Below are 19,120 nucleotides of genomic sequence, written 5' to 3'. Positions count from 1 at the left end.
ACACCCGTCGCACAGCCTAGCCCCAATACAGAGCCTCCTGCTCCCACAGGATATCCACCCCGGCCAGCTCAGGGGCCCCGCTCAATCGTCTAGGCCCTCAGCATGGGAAAGCTCTTTGAGAAAGCCTGTCAGGGCTCATGGGCAAAGTTGGGAAGAGCTGTCTGTCTCGGGGCAGTGACCAGTGCCTGGGCCCGCAACTCAGCTTTGCAGACCCAGAAATCCAAGTCTTTGGGGGCTCAAAGTGAGGCTTCCACTGTTGGGGACTGCTTCATGGGAGACTGAGGTTCTGAGCGGAACCCACTTTCTCTGTTTTCAGTGGGGGAATCTGTTTCCAACGCTGGAGATCCCCTTGCCTCTGCCTAGGGCCTTGCTCCTCCCAGTGTGGTCAGCCAGCCAGCAGCCAGGAAGCATGCAGCCCGACTAAAGCCTTTGGGCCCCGCCCAGACCCGTGTGTCAACATGAGCCCCTGCGACTCATGTGCATGTTACAGGTGGGGACACCATCACAGCCACACTTAATGATGGGGATACATTCTGAGAAACGCGTCATTAGGTGATCTTGTCGTGCGAACATCAGAATGACCTATACAAACCAGGATGGTCTGACCTACTGCACATCCAGCCTGTGTAGGGTGCCTGCTACTCCTGGCTACCAGCCTGTACATGTGTTCCCATTCTGAGTGCTACAGCAGCTATGACACAACATAAGTAAGTACTTGTGTTTCTAAACACATCTAAACACAGAAAAGGTACCGTGAAAATACAGTTTAACATAACAGACACCTGCAAAGGGCACTCACCATGGATGGAGCCGGCAGGACTGGAGGTTGTCTACTGAGTCAGTGGGGGAGGGTGATGAAGTGATGGCCAAGGACATGACTGTGCACGACTGCAGGCTTTCGACACACTGCACACCTAGGCTGCACTACGTCCATAAAATTTCTTTCTATAAATTAACCTTGGTTTATCATAACTTTTTTTACTACATAATTTTTTAACTCTTTGACTCTCATAACACTTAGCTTAAAATACAAACACATTGTAAGGCTGTAAAAAATGAAAAGATATGTTCTTCTAAAAGCTTTTTTTACCAAAAGTTTTTTTTTTTTTTTTCCTTTGCTTTTGAAACTTTCAAACTAACACATACACATTGGCCTGGGCCTGCACTGGGTCGGGTCATCAATATCAGGGCTTCCCACCTCCACATCCTGTCCCAGGAGAAGGTCTCAGGGGCAGTAACAAGGGTGGAGCTGTCACCTCCTGTAACAACAATGCCACCTTGTAGAATGCCTCCTGAGGACCTGCCTGAGGCTCTTCTCAAGGAGGTGTCACTTTTCCCAGAAGTATGTCCCTGGTGGTGGTTTGACTTGTTTCTGTTTTCATCACAGATTTGCTTGTGAGCGGATAAAATACGGTGAACAATCTTCTCTATTAATGAAAACCTTTCCAGGTTGGATCCATGTTTTCATGCTTTGTAAGGAGCTTGTTGTGGTCTGCAAAGGCTTCTGCCAACCCCTTCGCTGTGCATTCTGTGCATTTTCATGGGGGTTCTGCAGTTTCCTTCTCTCTTGCCCCATCTTCAGTCAGCAAAACACGGCACACTTTCATAGCACACTTTTTTATACATAAATAGAAGGGACACATGCTGAATCATGATAAAGTTATAGTAAATACACTAACCAATAACACAACCACTTACGATCATCGAGTACTACGCACCGCACAGAATCATATGCACCATACTTTTATACGACTGGCAGCACAGAAGGTGAGTACACACCAGCATCACCGCAAACATGTGAGCAATGAGTGGACATCGCCAGGCGATAGGACTCTTTCAGCTCCTCTGTAACCCTACGGGTCCACCATCATGTGGTGGTGACGTCATGACAGCTGTGACATTGCTGTGCAGCTCATGGCTGTACAAAAGAGATTCTTGTTATCTGGGAAGTTTAGAAACTATATTAACATGTGGTTTTTTCAGTTGGATGCTGAAAAATCAGCACCTTTTCTTATCAAGTCCTATTTTCATGAGCAAGTGCTGCTACTACTTTGGCCTGGGAGCGGCTGGGCATGTAGGCTTGGGCGCTGGGGGTGGAGCCCTAGCTCTATCATTTACTGCTATGATCTTGGGCAGGTCACTAAACCTGTCTGAGCCTCTCATCCCTTCTCTGTAGTTGTGGATAGCGGAGCCGCAACAAGGACCAAGCAAGTAAAGAGGTTAGCGCTGTACCTGGCGTTTGGCAAGCACCCACCACCTTGGACACTAACTGGGGTTGGGAGCTCTGGGTTTCCTATAAACTACACCTGCCATCTTTTAGGGTGAAATCCTCCCGTGACTGCTGGTCTCATCCACATGTCCTTCCTAGATTTACTTTCCAAAAGAGACTTTATTCCTGGGGGCAACTTACTATGACCCCAAAATATATCCATTTCAGAACTGCTCACTTACTATGACCCCAAAATATATCCATTTCAGAACTGCTCATTTTTTCCATACGCGCACCATCTGCAGGAAATTGAATTTTTAACTGTGACCTTCCATAAAGCCTCTGACGATGATTCATGAAAACCTTAAATTTGGGTATAGGGCTCTCACTCTCTTCCAGGCACCTTCAACACATTGTTCCATTTCGCTTTCACAACTGGATTAGACAAAGCGCATGCTCGAGTGCTCTTACTGGTCTTAGGTAAGCAGGAGTGGGCCTGGGGGCCTGGCACAATCTAGACACAATGGTGTTGGATGAACTGGGTGAGTGAATGACCCCAAGCCCACTGTCCTTCCTGCCCCCTGTTGCCTCCAGATTTAAACCGCAAGAGTGACTCATGGGGCGGAGCTGTCTGGCCAGATAAGGAGAGAACTCCTCTCACCAGGGCAGCCTCACTGCAAACATTCTGCTCCACTGACCCCATAAGAACTCATATTGACCAGACTTGGGTTCTGAGTATTCAGTTCACAAAATGGTCGTAGAAATGATCCATGCTCGTCGTGAACGACACCACACAGAGGAGTACCTGGTCAAAAGTGGCCTTCCTCAGGACCCCGACTTTCTAACTTAATGCTCAAAATAACCACCGCTAACCGTTCTGTGAGATTATCACGTTATATACATTAGATACACATAAATGGTCGCATGTCAGTCGCGCCTCAATAAAGTGGCTTAAAAAAAATTCCTGCAATGGGCACATGCAAACATGTAAGGTGTCGATGCTGCTTTTCTTATGTTAGAAATGGGATCATGCCGTGCACAGGCATGCGGCTTGCTTCCTTCTCTTGACCTTGTGTGTCTTAGAAACTCTGCACATAGAGCCCTGATTCTCATCTTTTAATATCTGCACAACAGCCCAGATTGTGCATGTTCTAGTGTGAGGGACATGCTGGGCCAGGCACTCTGCAGAAGTTTCACTTTGTGTAACATCACCAAACTGCACCAGCATAAATGCCCACCCAGCCAGTGCAGAAGAGAAAGTGGCAGTTTCAAGGCTGGGGTGCTCAGATCTGCCTCAGGCCACACGTGGTGGGGGTCTCACAGCCTGCCTACATTTCTGTATCAACGCCAGCCCTCACTTAGCCGCAAAGGCCTTTCCTTCCAACTCTGTGCTTGCCATTCCTGCAGGGACCTATGTCTGCCTTCCCACTGTCCTTCCCAGCTGCATCAGATCCTCTTTCCTTACTCTGCCATCATCCCGCCAGTCTCCAGAGCCTCCCCGCCCAGCCGCCAGCACCCCCTTCCCTGGGGCGTATGTTTGCTTTTCCATTGAGGTCACCCTCACAGCCACCTCCTGGCTGTGCCCAGTCCTCCCTCCACAAGCCTGTTGGCATGGTGGTTGCTGGTGGGGCCAGCGTGGGTGACATGGCCCTGAGGAGCCAGCCTTGGCGACTCAGACCTTTAATTCTGTGGTAGCTCAACACCTCAGCGAAGGCTGGCTGAGCGCCTGTGGCCAAGAGCTGGGATGACTAGGTCAGTCCTCACCCTCCCTTCCTCCTTACCCACTTTCACTTCCATCTGTCTGCTTGTGCCTGGGGCTCCTAAAATGGCCGCCAAAGGGCAGCACCAAGCCCTAGACCGAGGACTCCTAACTGCAGGTTCTGATGGGCCTTTGATGGAGAAAGAAGACAGGACCCAGGGCAGAAGGAGGGGGAGTCACTGCTGGTGGTCTGGGTCCCAGTCAGTGCCCAGTCTGGCTGACAGTCTGGCCTCCCTCCGCTGATACCACAGACCTAAGGCCAGGGCCAGTGGGTGCCAGGGCCTGGTCCCAGACTGAGGGGTACAGGCATGCCCATCTGCACCGCCTCCCGCGGGGCCCTTCCTCTCATTTTCTCTGGTCTTCTCGGCAGAGTCAGCACTTCTCACTGCTGTCTACATCCCTGTTGCCTTCAAAACCCATGTGCTTCCTCTTGTCCCCACTGTCACTTCTGTGTACCCCACGCTCCTTGAGATAACGTGGGCATCCATCACTTTCCTTGCTCTCCTTCTGTCCCTGGCCCTGTGAACCCTTCCCACAGCCTCTGCAATAGAAAGTGCTGGTCGTGGCCTTAGAGTTGTCCATGGGGACATGTGCTCGCCGCCCCCGCCCCGACTCCCCGCGCAGACTTCCTCCACACCCGCAACCCCAGGTCTCCCTGGGACCCTGGGTCCACAGTTCTAACTTCTAACTTCATCAACTAGGACATGGAACATGTTCATACCGAAGACCCTCAGCCTCTCTCTCCACTAGCAGGCCGCACCTTCTCCTGACTCAGGGTCACCAACTACAGCGTGTCTCTGAGGCACCAGAGGCACCGTCACGTCCTCAAAGCCCATCTGTCCTTCCTGGGGCGCTGGCCCCCTCCCAGATGGGTGCCTCATTCCAGCTCCTGTCACCACCTTCCCCACTTTCCACTTTCCATTTCCAACCTTACCAGGCCCCTCATGTGGATGGGTGGAAGGGGGACAGCGTCTCTCATCTAGACCCCACCAAGACTGCAGTCTGTACAAACCGGGTCTGAAGCACTCAGCTCCCCTTCCCGCTTAGGCAAAATCAGGCAGTAAAAAGGGAGCAAGGGAGGGTGGGTGTAGCATCATAGGGGGCTGTGTGAGCCAGACCAGACCCCCCACAGAGCCACTGCCCTGAGAATCTTGCCCGGCACCTCCACCACAGTCATTCTATGACCTGCTTCAGAGGCAGTATCTGGTGGTGTGGGGGCAGGTGACCCAGTTTTCTTGGCCTGGAGTCAAGGGAGCAGCGGGCCCCAGTGCCCATAGGTGTCATCTCCTCTTCTCACCCCGTGGCTGTGCTGCCCCTGCTGTCAGGTGCTCCCACCTGCTCCAGCTTCCTGTGAGGTCTGACCTGCAGCAGCTTTTCTCGCTGTATCTAAAGAAAGAGAGGGCTCCTGACCGCCAAGGACCCTTCCGCTTCTGACCCCAAGCCTCTCCTACTCCTGACCCCCCAAAGTCCCCTCCTAACCCCTGTCCCTCCTACTCACAGCACCCCCAAAGCCCTCCTCCCAACCACCCCTAAAGTCCGGCCTTGCTCCTGACCCCAAAAGATCCACCCACTTATGATGCACCCCAAACCCCTCCCATTCCTGACTCCCCGAGCCCCTCCCTTCTTGCCCCCCAAAAGTCAGCCAGACCAGGTCAAACCATTTCCCAGCTCCCCAGCCTGCCCCCCCACCACCTGCTGGCAGCATCTGTCATCTGAAGCACTTGCAGAGCCCCTTTAGGCACCACTCCAGTGGTAGAAGGACACCAGCTGCTGTGAGGAGGTGGGGACAGAGAACATGGAGGAGAAAAGCAAAGACACAGAAGAATGTGGGGGATGGTGAGGGAGAACCTTAGCCTGACCCCTCCTATGCCCTGCCCTTGCCCCACTTCCCAAGTTCAGCTCTCACTCCCCGAACACTCGGCCTTCCCCACCCCAGCTTCACCCCACTTCCAACCAGCCTCACAGGGGCCACACCCATCTAAGCCATCACTTTCATGAAGTCTCCCTGCCACCGTTGTTGACAGGACACAACCCAGGCAGTTGTCCGTCCAGGGACCCCTGCAGCAGGGCCTCCTCTGTCCACCAGCTTTATTCTCTACCAGTTCCCAATGGAAAGAGCACTCTGTTCCATCTGGCTTGTCACCACCCCTCTTCTGAAGGGGTGTGCTGAAGCCAGTGGGCTTGCGTGGTCATCCCAGAAGGTTCCCACTTCCTCCTACATATCAGCTGCTCCCTGCATGTCTCCTTGTTCCTGCCTTGCTGCAGCCTGGGGAGCAGTTAGTCATTGCCCAAGACCACAGGGCTTGTGGGGCCAAGCCAGTGTCAGTCAGCCCTTTGTACTCTACCCAAGGTGTATGCTCACTGTCCCTCTTTAAATGCATGGGTTCTGACAGTTTCCCACCTGGAGTGCTGCTCTGTCGGAATGACTTGTAAGAACGGGGTGACCGCCCTTCCACATGCTGTGCCACTCACCGTGTGCTCAGGGTGGGGCACAGCAAGTGGGTAGGCGCTCCAAGGCCCCAGGGTTGGTGGCTGGGAGCAATGCAGGTCACATTTGGGCTCCCAGTGCCTGGCCCTGGGTAGGGTGTCACCTGCAATTCTTACTGGTTTCCCAGGGAGTCCAGTACTAAGAGCCTCTTCTGAGGGCCCAAGTTCACCCTGAGGCCAGGTTTGTTGTCTTAGGTTTTTAATTGTGAGGTGTCTGTGCAACGTGAGGAGGTGGCTGAGCTTTGTTGAACCCGTCACCACTCTTTACCCAGCAGCTCCTGCCACCTTGCTCCAAGGCAGCTTCCCGGGCCTGCCTCTCTCTGCGGCCCTCCACCAAGCAGTGATGGGGACAGAGGGGTGCCTGTGAACCTAAGTGCAGCCACTTACTCAGCCACACAGAAGGATCTTGCTTCCCCAAGACAAGATGCCCTCCAGGAGCAAAGTGGCTTTTCTGGCACAGGCGCTGGCAGGATGTGCTCGGTGCTTGGTGATCAAGCAGCTCAGCAGTGACTGTGGTAGGAAGGGCTGTGGCTTTGCTCAGGACGGCAGTGACCAGCTGTCATCCCTTCTCCTGAAGTCCCCCTAGAAACACATCCTGCCCAGCTCCCTTGCTCCAAGCCTGTCCGGTGGCCAACCGGCTGAAGCGTCTGCTTAATTCCTCTAATACCTCCCATGGATATGCTGGCAAATCAGTCAGAACTGGTTCACAGCTTCTCCCTCTTTGTGAGCCTGTCTTCTGTCTCCCTTAGGACACCTGGACTCTCATTTGGCCTTCAGTTGCTGGATGTCAAGACGGTCTCTCTTCCCCCATAAATACTAACTGCTGTTACTTGGCCCTGGTAAATGAGGGGGCTGGTAGGATGGGCGGGAGCCTGTAGGACCCTTGGGTCAGCCTGGGGAGGGGCCTTGGGCCTAGGACTCGGCTGCCATGGCCACACCAGGACCTCGGCAGACATGCCCATCTCCTGGGCTGCTCAGGCTCTCACAGCTTCACCAGCGACACAGCGGTGACGGGTTTGAGGTTCTATCTCTGGGAAAGCTGACACCGAGACTCAGTTAAGTCTTGGTTTATGAAGTGGGGCTTAGCATGACGGACTCCATTTTGGGGCTATTGTCTTGTTTTTAACCATTGGGAGGCAAAGTTCAAAGGCGAAAGTCGGTGAAAAGTATGCCTGCCCCCCTCCTTCCCTACTTCTCTGCCTCTTCTGGATTCTCGTAGAACGGTGTCCCTGGGGCTGCGGGCTGGCCTCGCGGGTCAGCTGTAGACCCTCTGAAGCAGGGCCGGAGTCTGTGACTATTGCTCTGGCTTTATTCAAACATGCTGAAACACTCCACCATAATCGCCAGTGCACCCTGTGGCCAGCAGCACCTGTGGGCCGGATGGAAGTACAGGCCTTAGGCCCCACCCTGGTCCATGGTCAGAGCCTAGAACCCAAGCTCTGACAAACCTCAGCCCCGGCTCTGCAGATGCACTCACAGGTCGCAGCCTGCCTGCCGGGGTCCCAGTCCAAGTCTGGTATAGTCCTGCTGGTGTCTGAATATCTCTTTCAAATTAAACCCAAACCAGGGATGCAGGTTACATATTACAAAGGAAATAATAAATCTTATAGCTCAATTATCTGAAGATAAGTATCCGGCCAACTGACCCTCTGGCCTGAGACTATCCAATCTGTGGTGGAAGAATGTTCACTCAACCCCAATGGCTGACCTCATCCTAAACTCCTGTCTCTAAATCGTGTGCTGTTAAAAACAGCAGCACTTGGAAACAAAAGAGGAATCATTAAAAGGCACAAAGCGAGTAACTGAGGTGCTGACAGTGATCCATACTTCTGTTTCTTGTTATGCTTTCCAGAAGAGGAAGTGGATGGCATTGGTGGCCTTGGGCTGGACTATGAGTGGTTGGCAGGGCACTCAGTGCATAACCTTCCCATGGCCGCACCAATAGACAACAGGCCCAGGGCCTTGAGCATCCTGTCTGATCAATGGCTGGTACGAGAGAGGGGCAATGGGGCAATCAGGCAATCTCACCAACAACCACATGTGTGGGAGCTGCCCCTGAGCCTCACCCCTGAAGCCCTGTGACACCAACCAGAGTGGCCAGGGGGCCAGAGCCCACCCTGCCAAGGGTCTCCTCCCCTGACCAAGGGGTGAGGTCTGTCATGGTGCAAGTGGCTGAATGAGGTCCTTGAAAGGGCCTCCTGTAGCCAAAGCAATAAACTCAAATCAATTCTCAAACCAGTGCCCCCTGGGCCACTGCAGAAATGGGTGCCTTAACGATCTGAGACGAAAGGACAGGTGGACTCCACCTCTGACTGACCTTGCCTGCTGGGTCAGCGTGAAAGGCACGGTGCTGGGTGTGGGGGAGTCAACACATACCCGGGGGGGGGGACCTGCTCACCCTCCAACTGTACTTCTGCAGCTTCGGAGGGCCTCTCCACAGAAAGGGGGGCTTGGGCCACCTGGGGGTTCACCTCTCAGGCCCTCCCCCTTAGGGCACAGCTGCAGCCTCCATCATCCATGCTGCTGTCATGTGGCCCCATGTCTTGTCACCTCTGACTGTTCACGCTGCCTCTCGCCACAGAAGTGGTGAGCTGTCTAATCTAGAAAAGACCCTTTGTCTCCTCACTGGCTTCCACACCCTCCAGGCCCTGCCTTGTGCTTGACTCTTGGCAGCTGTAGTGACTGTGTCCGGGGCAGGTTCGGCCACTTGACAGGAGGGTCCTGGGCCAGCCAAGGGGGAATGTACAACAAAGAACCACAGGAGGATGCAGTCAGGGTGCCCAGCGGGTGCTGGGGGCAGACATGGGACTGGACTGTCTTTGCACTGCATTGAGGGAGACAGATGCAGGTCTGAAGAGGAGGGTATTGGTGTGAGGGGTGCCATCCCATGGCCATGACACCGCGCTGGGGAGAGCATGGCCTGCGAGCCTGGCACAGAGCGTCCTGGACCCACCTACCGGTCACTTCCCATCCATAGACTAACGGGGGAGGACACACTTGGCAGTGAGACGACCCCACATGGCCCTTGGCCTGTAAGGACAGGTGAAGCAGAAGCCTCTAAAACTGCCTCTCATAGAAATAATAGACCAAGGACATCACCACATGGGGGGCACAGACCAGTGTACAGGTAAGAGTGAAGAGGTGGCCGTGTCCACTGCCCCACGGAAACCGCAACTGGCTGCTGCACAATGGAAGCACGGGATCCTGCATCCTTCCTTTTCTGGGTCTCACCACTCATGGTTTCAGTTACCTGCAGTCGACTATGGTCAGAAATCATTAAACTGAAAATTCCAGAAATAAAAAATTAATGCATTTTTAAATGTGTGCCATTCTGAGTAGTGTGAGGGAAACCTCCCGCCCAGAACATGGTTGACCCGTTGTCCAGGGTGTCCATGCCTATGTGCAGGACAGGATGATACTGAGAGACAGCACCCACATACCCTACTACAGCAGACTGTCACAATCATCCTCTTTGAGCATCAGTTATTCCTGTTACTCTCCTACTGTGTGCTGAGTTCTACGATAACCTTGATCACAGGTATGCATGTGTAGGAGAAAGCAAAGTATACGTAGGGTTCAGTACTGCCCAGTCTCAGGCGTCCACGAGGGGTCTTTGGACAAGGGGCAACCACTATCCTAGCAGAAGACACTGGGCAACTGTAAATGCCACCAAGAGCAGCCCCAGGCATGATAGTGGCCTTGCCCGAGCTGCATGGGACGGCTTCCCCCTGGCACCAGCAGCAGTCATCAGTGGCCTGGACTTTGCAGCCCTGGCCTGGGTGGAACTCTCTCTCCCTCCAGTTATGGCCAAGGAGAGGGGCCCCGAGAGCAAGTCTGGGTAAGGGAGAAAAATCTCAGAGGATCCTCGGCAGTAGACCAACCAAGGGTACAGAACTGCATTCAGATGCCACACAGTGATGCCACCTCCATTTAGGACGTAAGGTCTGGGTGATGTAGGGAGGTAGCCAGAAAACTAAAATGTCATCTCAGCTACACTCAGAGACTGCATTGTGCTGGTCAGCCCTGCTGCTGACAGGGAGGACACCTGCGGAACAAAGGAATATTCCTGCTGGGATTGTTAACAAGCCATTCCCCACACCAGGGAAGGGGAAACGGAATCCTTAAGTGGCGCCCTGCACAAAATAAAATCATTCATCCCTTCAGCTAAAACCATGGAGAACCCAAGGATTAAAGGCTGGGAACCGCCAGGAGGCAGTTCACGCTAGGCATTCTTACCTTTTCCCGCTATACACTCTCCCCCTCCCCTTCCTACTGTGTGTCCACATCAAAGATGGGTAAGCAAAGTTTTTTTCTTTTTTAAGCAAAGTCTTTAAATGTAGCTCACGAACACTAAGAATGACATATACACTGAATTCCCCAACACTCAGTCCCTTTCACTGTCTTCGTCTTAGGTTTTCTTACTCCCTGCCTGAGAGGAGACCACGCTGTCTGTGGAGTGTCACCCCTTTTCTAATAAACTCCCCGTTTGCCTCTAATGTTGGCGCATGTGTTGAATTCTGCACTCTCCACCAAAGGACCCTCTTCCCTTGGCACAGGGATTGTCTCCCCCACTCAAGAATCTGCCCTGTCCCGCACCCTGGGGACTACTGTTCACCTCTGACACTCCCACCTCCCACCCCGGACAGACCAAGCAGGAGACCTGGAAGACACAGGAAGGGTACTTCTGTGAGCCTCAGCCCAAAACACCATCCTCCCATACCCCACCCAGCCCAGGCCTACCCACCCTCAGCATCTTTATTTAACTAGAACCCACTGTCCCGATCCTGGTCACTGCAGGGGAAGTCTGCTCCCTCCTACATAAAACTGAGGGGACCTCCAGCCTCTTCCTCGTCCCCTCCCCCACAGCCAGTGTCCCAGGAGTCCTGACCCTCAGCCCTTTAGCCCCAGCCTGGGCTACCTTTCAGCTGCCCTTGGCAGTAACGTGAGCCCAGCAGACACGGGAGGTCCCCAGAGCCACCCGACTCCTTCTAAAAGGACATTCTAACCTTCCTCCTGAGATGGCTCCTGGCTCAGTCTCAGGCCTGAGTGACCATTCAGGTAGCTGGGTCACGAGTTATGATGGCCAGAGCAGCCTCTGGTTCTAACTTGCTCAGGTCTCTTCTACATATGAGCTTTCTCCGTCACCTGTGGACAGGTACTTGCACCCCTCCCCACACCGATCACTGTGCCACGTTCTGATGTCAGAATGACATATGCCCCCTTCATTGTTTTTGTCAAAAATGTTTTGGCTGCTCTTGCACACATTTTTTTTCACCTGAACGAAACTGAGAATGGGTGGGGCACGTCACCAAACACTGTTAATGTCTCTTCCTGGGATGACTGCATTGTTCTACTCCACAGGTGCTCCCAAGTGTATGGACCCAGCCCTATATTTAAAATAATTACGTCCCTTCCTTTGCCATGGTTACAAACCACAATGTGGTGAAACCCTTGTAATTGAATCTTTTGCTGATTTTTAGAATTATTTCCTTATTATGGACTTCTAGATAGTGAATTGCTGGGTTAAAGTTATTGATATTTTTCTTGCTGAGGCGTTTTCCCAGTTCATACTGTCCCCTGTACTTCTTTCGCATTTCATGACACTGACGTTTTGGCTGTTGGGAGGGCAGTGTATGAATAGCCTCCCACCCCTTGAGTGCAAAGCAAGCCTTCTGTCCCCAGAGAACCATACTATTACCCACAGTGATGAATGCCTGACAACACATGCCTCCTGTGATGCTTTCCATGCCCTATGTCATTGCCCACCATCCTCTAATATCACCTGGGAGTATCTCCCAAATCCTCGTGTATAGTCTGTTTCTGGGGGCCCTAAGCGAAGACAGTGCACCACAAACCAAGGATTCATTTGAGCACATTAACAATACTGACCAGATGCCATGAAGTCTCACCGTATTTCAAAAGATTGGAATCATATAAAACATGTTTCCAACCAATTACAACTCGACAAGATAGCTAAAAAAATCGTCATGTTTAGAAATTAAGAAATACAATTTCAACCCTCTAATCTGGGAATCAGTGAAAAAAGAAAAATAGCAAGCCATGCTCTGTGGGACATGTGGGTGCAAATATTTAAAAAAGCTAAAACAGTGAGCTAAATGTTCATGTCAAAAAGGCAGAAAACAAAATGAAATCTGAAGAAAAACAGTAACGAATCAGAGAACTAAGATAAAAACACCCACAACACAGAGCGCCAACAAAACCAGAGCAGATGCTGCAATAAGAGTAATAAAGTCGATAAAGCCCTGTTGAAACTGAGGAAGGACAAAGGAAGAGGGTACAAGCAAGCAACACCAGGAACGCAGAAGGGGCTTTCTCTAGATTCTACAGATCTTAATCGTGGTATTCTCAACAAATTTATGAAAATGTGAAAATTCAGATCATGGGAAAAACTCTTAGGAAAATACAACTTACCAACACAGACACAGGAATGGACATTAGGAAGTCTTTGTGATAAAATTGAGTGAAAATTCCTCATGGCCAAATGCTGTCGTGAGGTGCTGTCCCTGGTTTGGACTTGCCTCCACCAGCAGTGTACTCTCAGGCACCAAACCTCACACAGGGAGCTAGCCCAGCCATCAAGTGGGGCCTGGGCCCGGTGTTTTCTCATCACACTTCAGAACCTGCCGGGCAAGGTAGGGCTGACTGAAGACACAGAAGCCCGAGGGCACACTGCGCAGACCAGGGAACCTGGCCGGGGACAAGAGCCGCCAAGACCCCCAGCCTTCTAGGAACCACAGGCCTGACCCGCGCTGTCCCCAGCTGACATTTGGACTTCCACCTTACTGCCATGTGTCTGACTGCTGTCTTAGTCTCGAAGTCCACCCCCGATCCCGCCCCAGGGCAGACTCCAGCTCAGATGGCCAGTCCAGTCAGGACTGACCGGTCACTTCCAACTTTCAGAGGTTTGGAGTCTCTTCTGGGGGAGTGGCTGGTCTAAACGGAGGACCTCCCGCAGACCTGCCCCTGCTGGAGCCTGTACACACCAGCTGTGATGCAGAACCCGTCACTTGCCGAGGGACAGGAAGAAGCCACCGCCCAGGCTGACTGCACACTTCTGTATGCTGAGCACAGCGCATCCAATCTCTCTGCTCAGGGCAGGAGACATTGGACCCCTGAGCAGGTAGAGTGCTAGACGGCACCCACGAAAACAGCCCTCAGTGACAGATTAAAAGCTGCCCCCCGGAAGGCTGACTGAGGGGTGTCCTGTGTAGGCTCCCAGAAGTCTCAGTGGGACTGGGCCCCAAATGCCCCATATATTGCTCAATTGGCTCTGAATTCGGGAAGAAAAGCGGTGTGTTTTATTGTTCCCAAAGCCTCAAGGAAACACCTGCAGACTTCGCAAGTCCTGGCATGGCAGGGAAGAAGGGCTTATCCCATGTCCACGCAGCAAGGGGATAGGAAATGGCTGTTGACAGAGTTAACAGGATAGAAGGATGGTCTTAGCACTGGAGACGGGCACGTCCTCAGAATATTTGGTGATTCTGGGGCACAGTGGAGAGGCTTCTGTCCAGGCCAGCTCCCAGGACCCTCGAGGCCAAAGGCAGGACTCAATGCCTGGGATTCCGCGTCTTTATTTATTGTGAGTTCTGACATCCAGAGGCCAAGCCCACGTCTGGGGCCCTCAGGATGGCATCTGGCCACTCCTGAGGGTTGGGAGCATCAAGCGCCAGTCACTCCTGCCCAGTATGCTATAGTCCGAAGTATCCTCAGATGCCAGGAAGTGGCTCTGTCTGTGGGAAAAGCACATCGACACCTACCAGCCTGTTCTGTGCCCAGGACCACCAGGGGGCTGTGGACTCAGCAGAGGCTGCCCTTAATGCACACCCTCTAGGGAAACAGTGTCCGGTGACAGCCTTGGCCATCTGTCACGTAAACATGGGACACAGTGGACTGTCACCAGCAGCTCTGCTGTGTACTGAGAACTTGCTGTGTGCCAGCCACTGCACAGGTACCAGGAACCAGCAACGGATGCAAAAAGCACACCTCCGCCTCTAAGGAGGGGCGGGCAATACACAAACAAAAATATGTCACCTGACGACATCTATGAAGAAAGCTGTCAGAGAGAAATGCGAGTGTCTTGGTGATACTTTGTCGCTACGTGACCAGGAGGTGTCAGCATATCATGTTCTGTGAGATGGGAACACGGGGAGGAGCAACTGGCCCTAAGGTGGGAAGGTAGGGTCTTTGCTGTTCAGATGCCAAAGGCCTTAAAGGAAAGAAACATTACCAGCACGATGGGGAACCAGTGTGACTAGCACATGGTCACTGCTGAATGTTTCCTGGGGAGGATGGAGAGTCCTTACCACTGGTGGCTCTCGGGTCTGAGCCTTCACTTATCCCTGCCTCATGACACACAACTACAGGTCCTGGCGACAGGACCTCTGAAGCAAGCAATGGGAGGGCAGCGGTTACAGGGCGGTGACACATAAGCCATGGTGAGAGAGCTCAGGGACTGTGAAGCCTGGGCAGGGCAGGGGCATCGGGGAGGTTTTCTGAGAAAGATGACAGCTAAGCTGGACAAGGAGTCAGCCAGAAGAACCAGTCCAGGTGAAAAGAAACAGTTGGATAAAAGCCTGGCAGCTGGGGACTCGGGACTTGAGGCGAGGAGGGGAGAGGGGGCCGTAGGAGCTGAGACTGGGCCTGTGGAACACGTCAGATTTCCTTGGAGACTCTCAGGGACCGTCACAGAGAACCAGTGGGTTGGAAGGGGCAAGAGAAGCAGGGAGGCCCAAGAGAAGATGGGGCTGTAGGAACAGGCAAGGCTGACGACAGGGTGCCACAGGGGCTGGTGTAGAGCCGACCTTTGCCTTTACAGCCATATCCACGAAAAACTAAGACCCTTAACTCATGGTCACCCTCTGCCACCAGGCTAAGGGGCAACTCCAGAGGACAGGTGACAATGAAGGAGGGGCTGACAGGTCGCCTGGGGAGAACCAAGCACCATTGCCAAGCCTGGGGTTTTGTTCAGAGCGGACGGGAAACCACTGAGTGCCAAGCAAAGAAGTGGTATCATTAGTCTCAGTCCTTAATGCTCTCCCACCACTGTAAGTAGGAGGCTTTAGCACAGGGACTCAGGAGGCCGCGGGTGGGGAGGTGGGCCTGAGAGTGACCCCAGGTCTCTACCTGCACAGTGGGTGGGCCTGGTGGTGGCACCTGCTCCGCACACTGAAGAAAGCGGCGCACCTGCTCTACACAGTTGTTGGTGGCTGCCTCGTTCTGTCGGAGACACTCCTCGAAGGCCTCGAACGGCTCTGCACAGGCCTGGCGGATCCGACGGATGATGGGGCTAAAGAGAGGGCACCACGGGCATCTAGGCTCTGCTGAGCAGCTCGTACAAGCCCTATCCGCTCCCTACAGTCCTCCCACACCCCCGCACTGCCCACCCCGCACTGTCTCCTATATTGCCCACTACCTGCAGTGCATTGAGCAGGTGCCGCAGCCAGGCCCACCCGCCTTGCAGGGAGACCTGGGAGACATGGCCCTCAGCCATGCCCTCCCCCGCACTGTCCTCCCCCGCACTGTCCTGCACTCACTGGGAGGACGTGCACCGAGCAATGCTCATCTTGAGGTGGTGACAGTCCCGTTGCCAGGACTCAGGCTTGGCCGCCACACACTGGCCATACTGGTCCAGCTCCCGGCTGCAGTGGCGGGCAGTGACCTCCAGGGCTGCCTGCCTGCAGGGCACGGAGGGGAAGGAAGTTATGACCGGGTGGGATGAGGGAGGTAGGGGGATCCTTAAACAGGTATACGAAAATCTGGGGTCCTGGCAGAGGGCTATGGAGCGCGGTCATCCTCACCCACCCCACCTCCCGCAGGGTCTTAGAAGCAGGACCCAGAGTTGAGAGGAGGGGGTGGATGAAGAGATGGACCGGGCGGGGGCAGGAGCCGCAGGTGCGAGTAGGAATCCAAGAGGTGGAGTCTGGGGTCCCAGGGAGGATCTCCTGACTAGTCTTAGAGCGGAGATCTGAGAACGAGGCCCTGGTGGGTCACGATGTGGAAGAGTGAGTGGCCCTACAGCTGAGTTTTGGGGACAGATCTGGAATGAGTCCATGGGCTTGTCCCTAAGGCCTGGGGTCCGGGACACATCCCGAAGGGAAGGTGGAGTGACCCGGGGGCGGAACGTGGAGTTCCAAGGCTGGGCCTGGAATCCTGGGGGCGGCTTGGGTGTCAGTGGACCTTAAAGTTTTCAGTTCCCACGGGGGAGCGGGTCTGGACATGCGGGGATGGGGATCAACAAGAACAGATGCGACCCCTCCTCCTGGGTCCCGGCCTAGGTCCGGGTCACCGGAGAGAAGGCGTGTGCGGCAAGCGCTGGGCATGCGCCCCCGCTACTCACATGATGAGGCCGTTGCCGAGGAGTCAGTCAGGGAGGTGCGCCCGCCTTTTCCGGTGTTAGATTGTCATGGAGCCTCCCAGCTCAGCCCTCCTACCTCGTTTTTTCCCGTCAGTCGCACAGCGGACAAACGACCAAACCATCATGGCGGCGTCCTGACTCTCCTTCCGCCCCGATCTGCAATGGCGACGCCATGCTGTACTTCCGGCCCCCACTTGCAACGGCTGCGCCCCGCTAGCCACTTCCAACCGTAGCCTGTAATGGCGGTGCCTGGACAGGAACATCCGGCCCGTCTGGCTCGGTAGCCTTATTCTATTTCCGGCTTGCTCTGGCGATCCCCACACTTCACAGGAAATAATGGGAAGTACGGCAGTGCCTCGACACGAAGGCGAGCGCGGGCACAGTAACACACGCTCCATCACCCGACTGTAGCTAGTGGCGCGCGTCTATCCTTTGCTGCGGCCCCTCAACATTTGCCTCTCAAGTCTTGGCTGGGGGCCCTGCTGCCGTCTGCTGTACGAATGCACTCGCCGTCCTTGCGGCGGACGCTGGCTCTTGCGCGTGCGCGGAGCCAGCCGGAAGGGGCGTCACCCCAGAGCCGTGTCCTGGTTTGCGTTACCCAGGCACGCCCCCTAGCGGAAGCCTAGAAACCGGGGACGGGAATTTTCATCCAGGCTCCTCTGCGTTGCCTCCTGGTGTGGTATTAATCTGCGGTAAGGCTGGGTCCAGGCTGCCCCGCGGTGGGAGGCGGGGCGTGAGTGTTCCGGGTCCGAGCGGGCACCGGTACCGCAGCGAGCATGCAAAAACCCTGGCCAAACTAACCCAAGTGCAGTTGTCGCAGCGTTCCAGACAGAGCTGCTTGAGGGCCACTGACACCTGGAGCCTCTGCGTGCCTGTCTGTGAAATGGGTGTGACAATGACACTTTTCCCTGGGGCACAGAGCCGGGTCTGTGCAGCTGTCCCCGAGCGCAACACCTGAGCCGGCCGCGGAGATAGGTTTGGAGACACATGCACGGAAGTCCTTTCACCCAAGGCCCCCTGCCTTCCCCTTCCTGCAAAACCTTTCAAGTGTCTTTGGGTGGGAGGAAGGGATAAGGGACATGGGACTTCGTGGCATCGAATGTAGACCGAGTCTTCAGCCGTCCCTCTCCTGGGACAAGGAAGTCAACCTGCCCCAGGCTCTGTCCCCGAATTGCATCCCCAAGTCCAGGTACATCACATGGGTTCCCACAGGAAGTGGCTCACAGGGCTGGGCTTGTAAGTAGGCACCATGAAGTCCCTAGAATGGGAACACTGCCCTTGCGAAGGATGACATGCGAGCCCGACTTCTGGTTGCCTTTTGGCCTTTACACTCTGGGGGTCAGGTGTCTAGGTGATGTGGGGTTGAGGGTCCTGTGTGTCCAGGAAGAAGGCAGACAAGCCACTTAGAAGATAAGCAAAAGAGTCAGTCACTGCCCAGATGCTGATAGCCCATGAGACGTCCAACATCATCAGCCATCAGGGAAAGAGCACTATCAAGTGCAGGTCAGGATAGTGGGGTGGACAATGGCACAGCCACTGGGAAAAGTTTGCTGGTTTCTTTTAAAACTAAACTCGGCAAGTTTATTCCTGGCCATTTGTCCCAGAGAAATGAAAATGTCCTTTCACAGAAAAATTGTTCATGAATGTTCAGAGCAGCTCTATTTGTAGCCACCAAAACAGGGAACCACAATGTGCTTCTGCAGGTGGCTGGTTGAACACTGCTACACCCACACATGGAGGACAAGCAGCTGCAAAAGGGAACCAATGCCTGATATACACAATGGCCTGGATGCACTGCAGGGAATTATGTCACATGGACAAGGCATCTCAAAGGTTACAAACTATGATTCTATTTATATAATACTCTTGGAATGACAAAATTACAGCAATGGAGGGCAGACTCATGGTTGCCAGGGGTTAAAGATTGGGTGCAGATAGATATAAGGGATCACCAGCACATGGCAGCCCATGGAGACGGAACAGCTGTCTTGTGTTGGTGACAACAGTGAACAGATCCCCCTACTTGAGAACATGTGAAACTGATGAGGAGTCAGCTCTGTAACCTGTCCCAATATCAGTCTCTGTTGTGAATCTGTAATTTAAAATAAAAGCTAAAAAATTTTGTTTTTACTATTTTTAGTGCTGCTGAAAAATACTGGGAGAACCTGGACAGACAGCTGTGGGGCTGAAGCGTGAGGACTGGGGTGGGATGGGGCAGTCCAGATTGGGTTCTGACGGGGATATCAGCCGAGAGAGTCAAGGTGTTTTTCCTTGTTTTTTTCAAGAGTTT

The 19,120-nt window shown here is 53.8% G+C and overlaps 1 protein-coding gene and 1 long non-coding RNA gene across 8 annotated transcripts; one reads left to right on the top strand and one right to left on the bottom strand.

Moving 5' to 3' along the window:
• Positions 1-1,119: 1,119 nt before the first annotated feature.
• On the bottom strand, positions 1,120-17,340 carry CHCHD5 (coiled-coil-helix-coiled-coil-helix domain containing 5). 7 transcript variants are annotated; one of them, XM_039872631.1, is made up of 4 exons: positions 16,653-16,806; positions 16,010-16,150; positions 15,600-15,762; positions 1,120-1,613 (listed from the first exon to the last, which is right to left on the bottom strand). In XM_039872631.1, the coding sequence occupies exons 1-4, from the start codon at positions 16,793-16,795 to the stop codon at positions 1,539-1,541; spliced, it is 522 nt and encodes a 173-aa protein (XP_039728565.1). In that variant the 5' UTR covers positions 16,796-16,806; the 3' UTR covers positions 1,120-1,538. The 7 variants fall into 7 exon arrangements, with proteins under 7 accessions (XP_039728565.1, XP_039728567.1, XP_039728570.1 ...); XM_039872633.1 differs by lacking the exon at positions 1,120-1,613 and adding an exon at positions 11,686-13,096; XM_039872636.1 differs by lacking the exon at positions 1,120-1,613 and adding an exon at positions 13,752-14,206 and having other exon boundaries at positions 15,660-15,762.
• A 47-nt stretch (positions 17,341-17,387) lies between these two features.
• LOC120610311 (uncharacterized) lies at positions 17,388-18,952 on the top strand. The gene is made up of 2 exons (XR_005654910.1): positions 17,388-17,522; positions 18,534-18,952. It is a non-coding gene; the product is annotated as an uncharacterized LOC120610311 (long non-coding RNA).
• Positions 18,953-19,120: the final 168 nt, after the last annotated feature.

Source organism: Pteropus medius, unplaced genomic scaffold (assembly GCF_902729225.1).
Source record: "Pteropus medius unplaced genomic scaffold, Ma_sr-lr_union100, whole genome shotgun sequence".
NCBI classification, from domain to species: domain Eukaryota; kingdom Metazoa; phylum Chordata; class Mammalia; order Chiroptera; family Pteropodidae; genus Pteropus; species Pteropus medius.
This window is presented reverse-complemented; position numbering and strand designations above follow the sequence as displayed.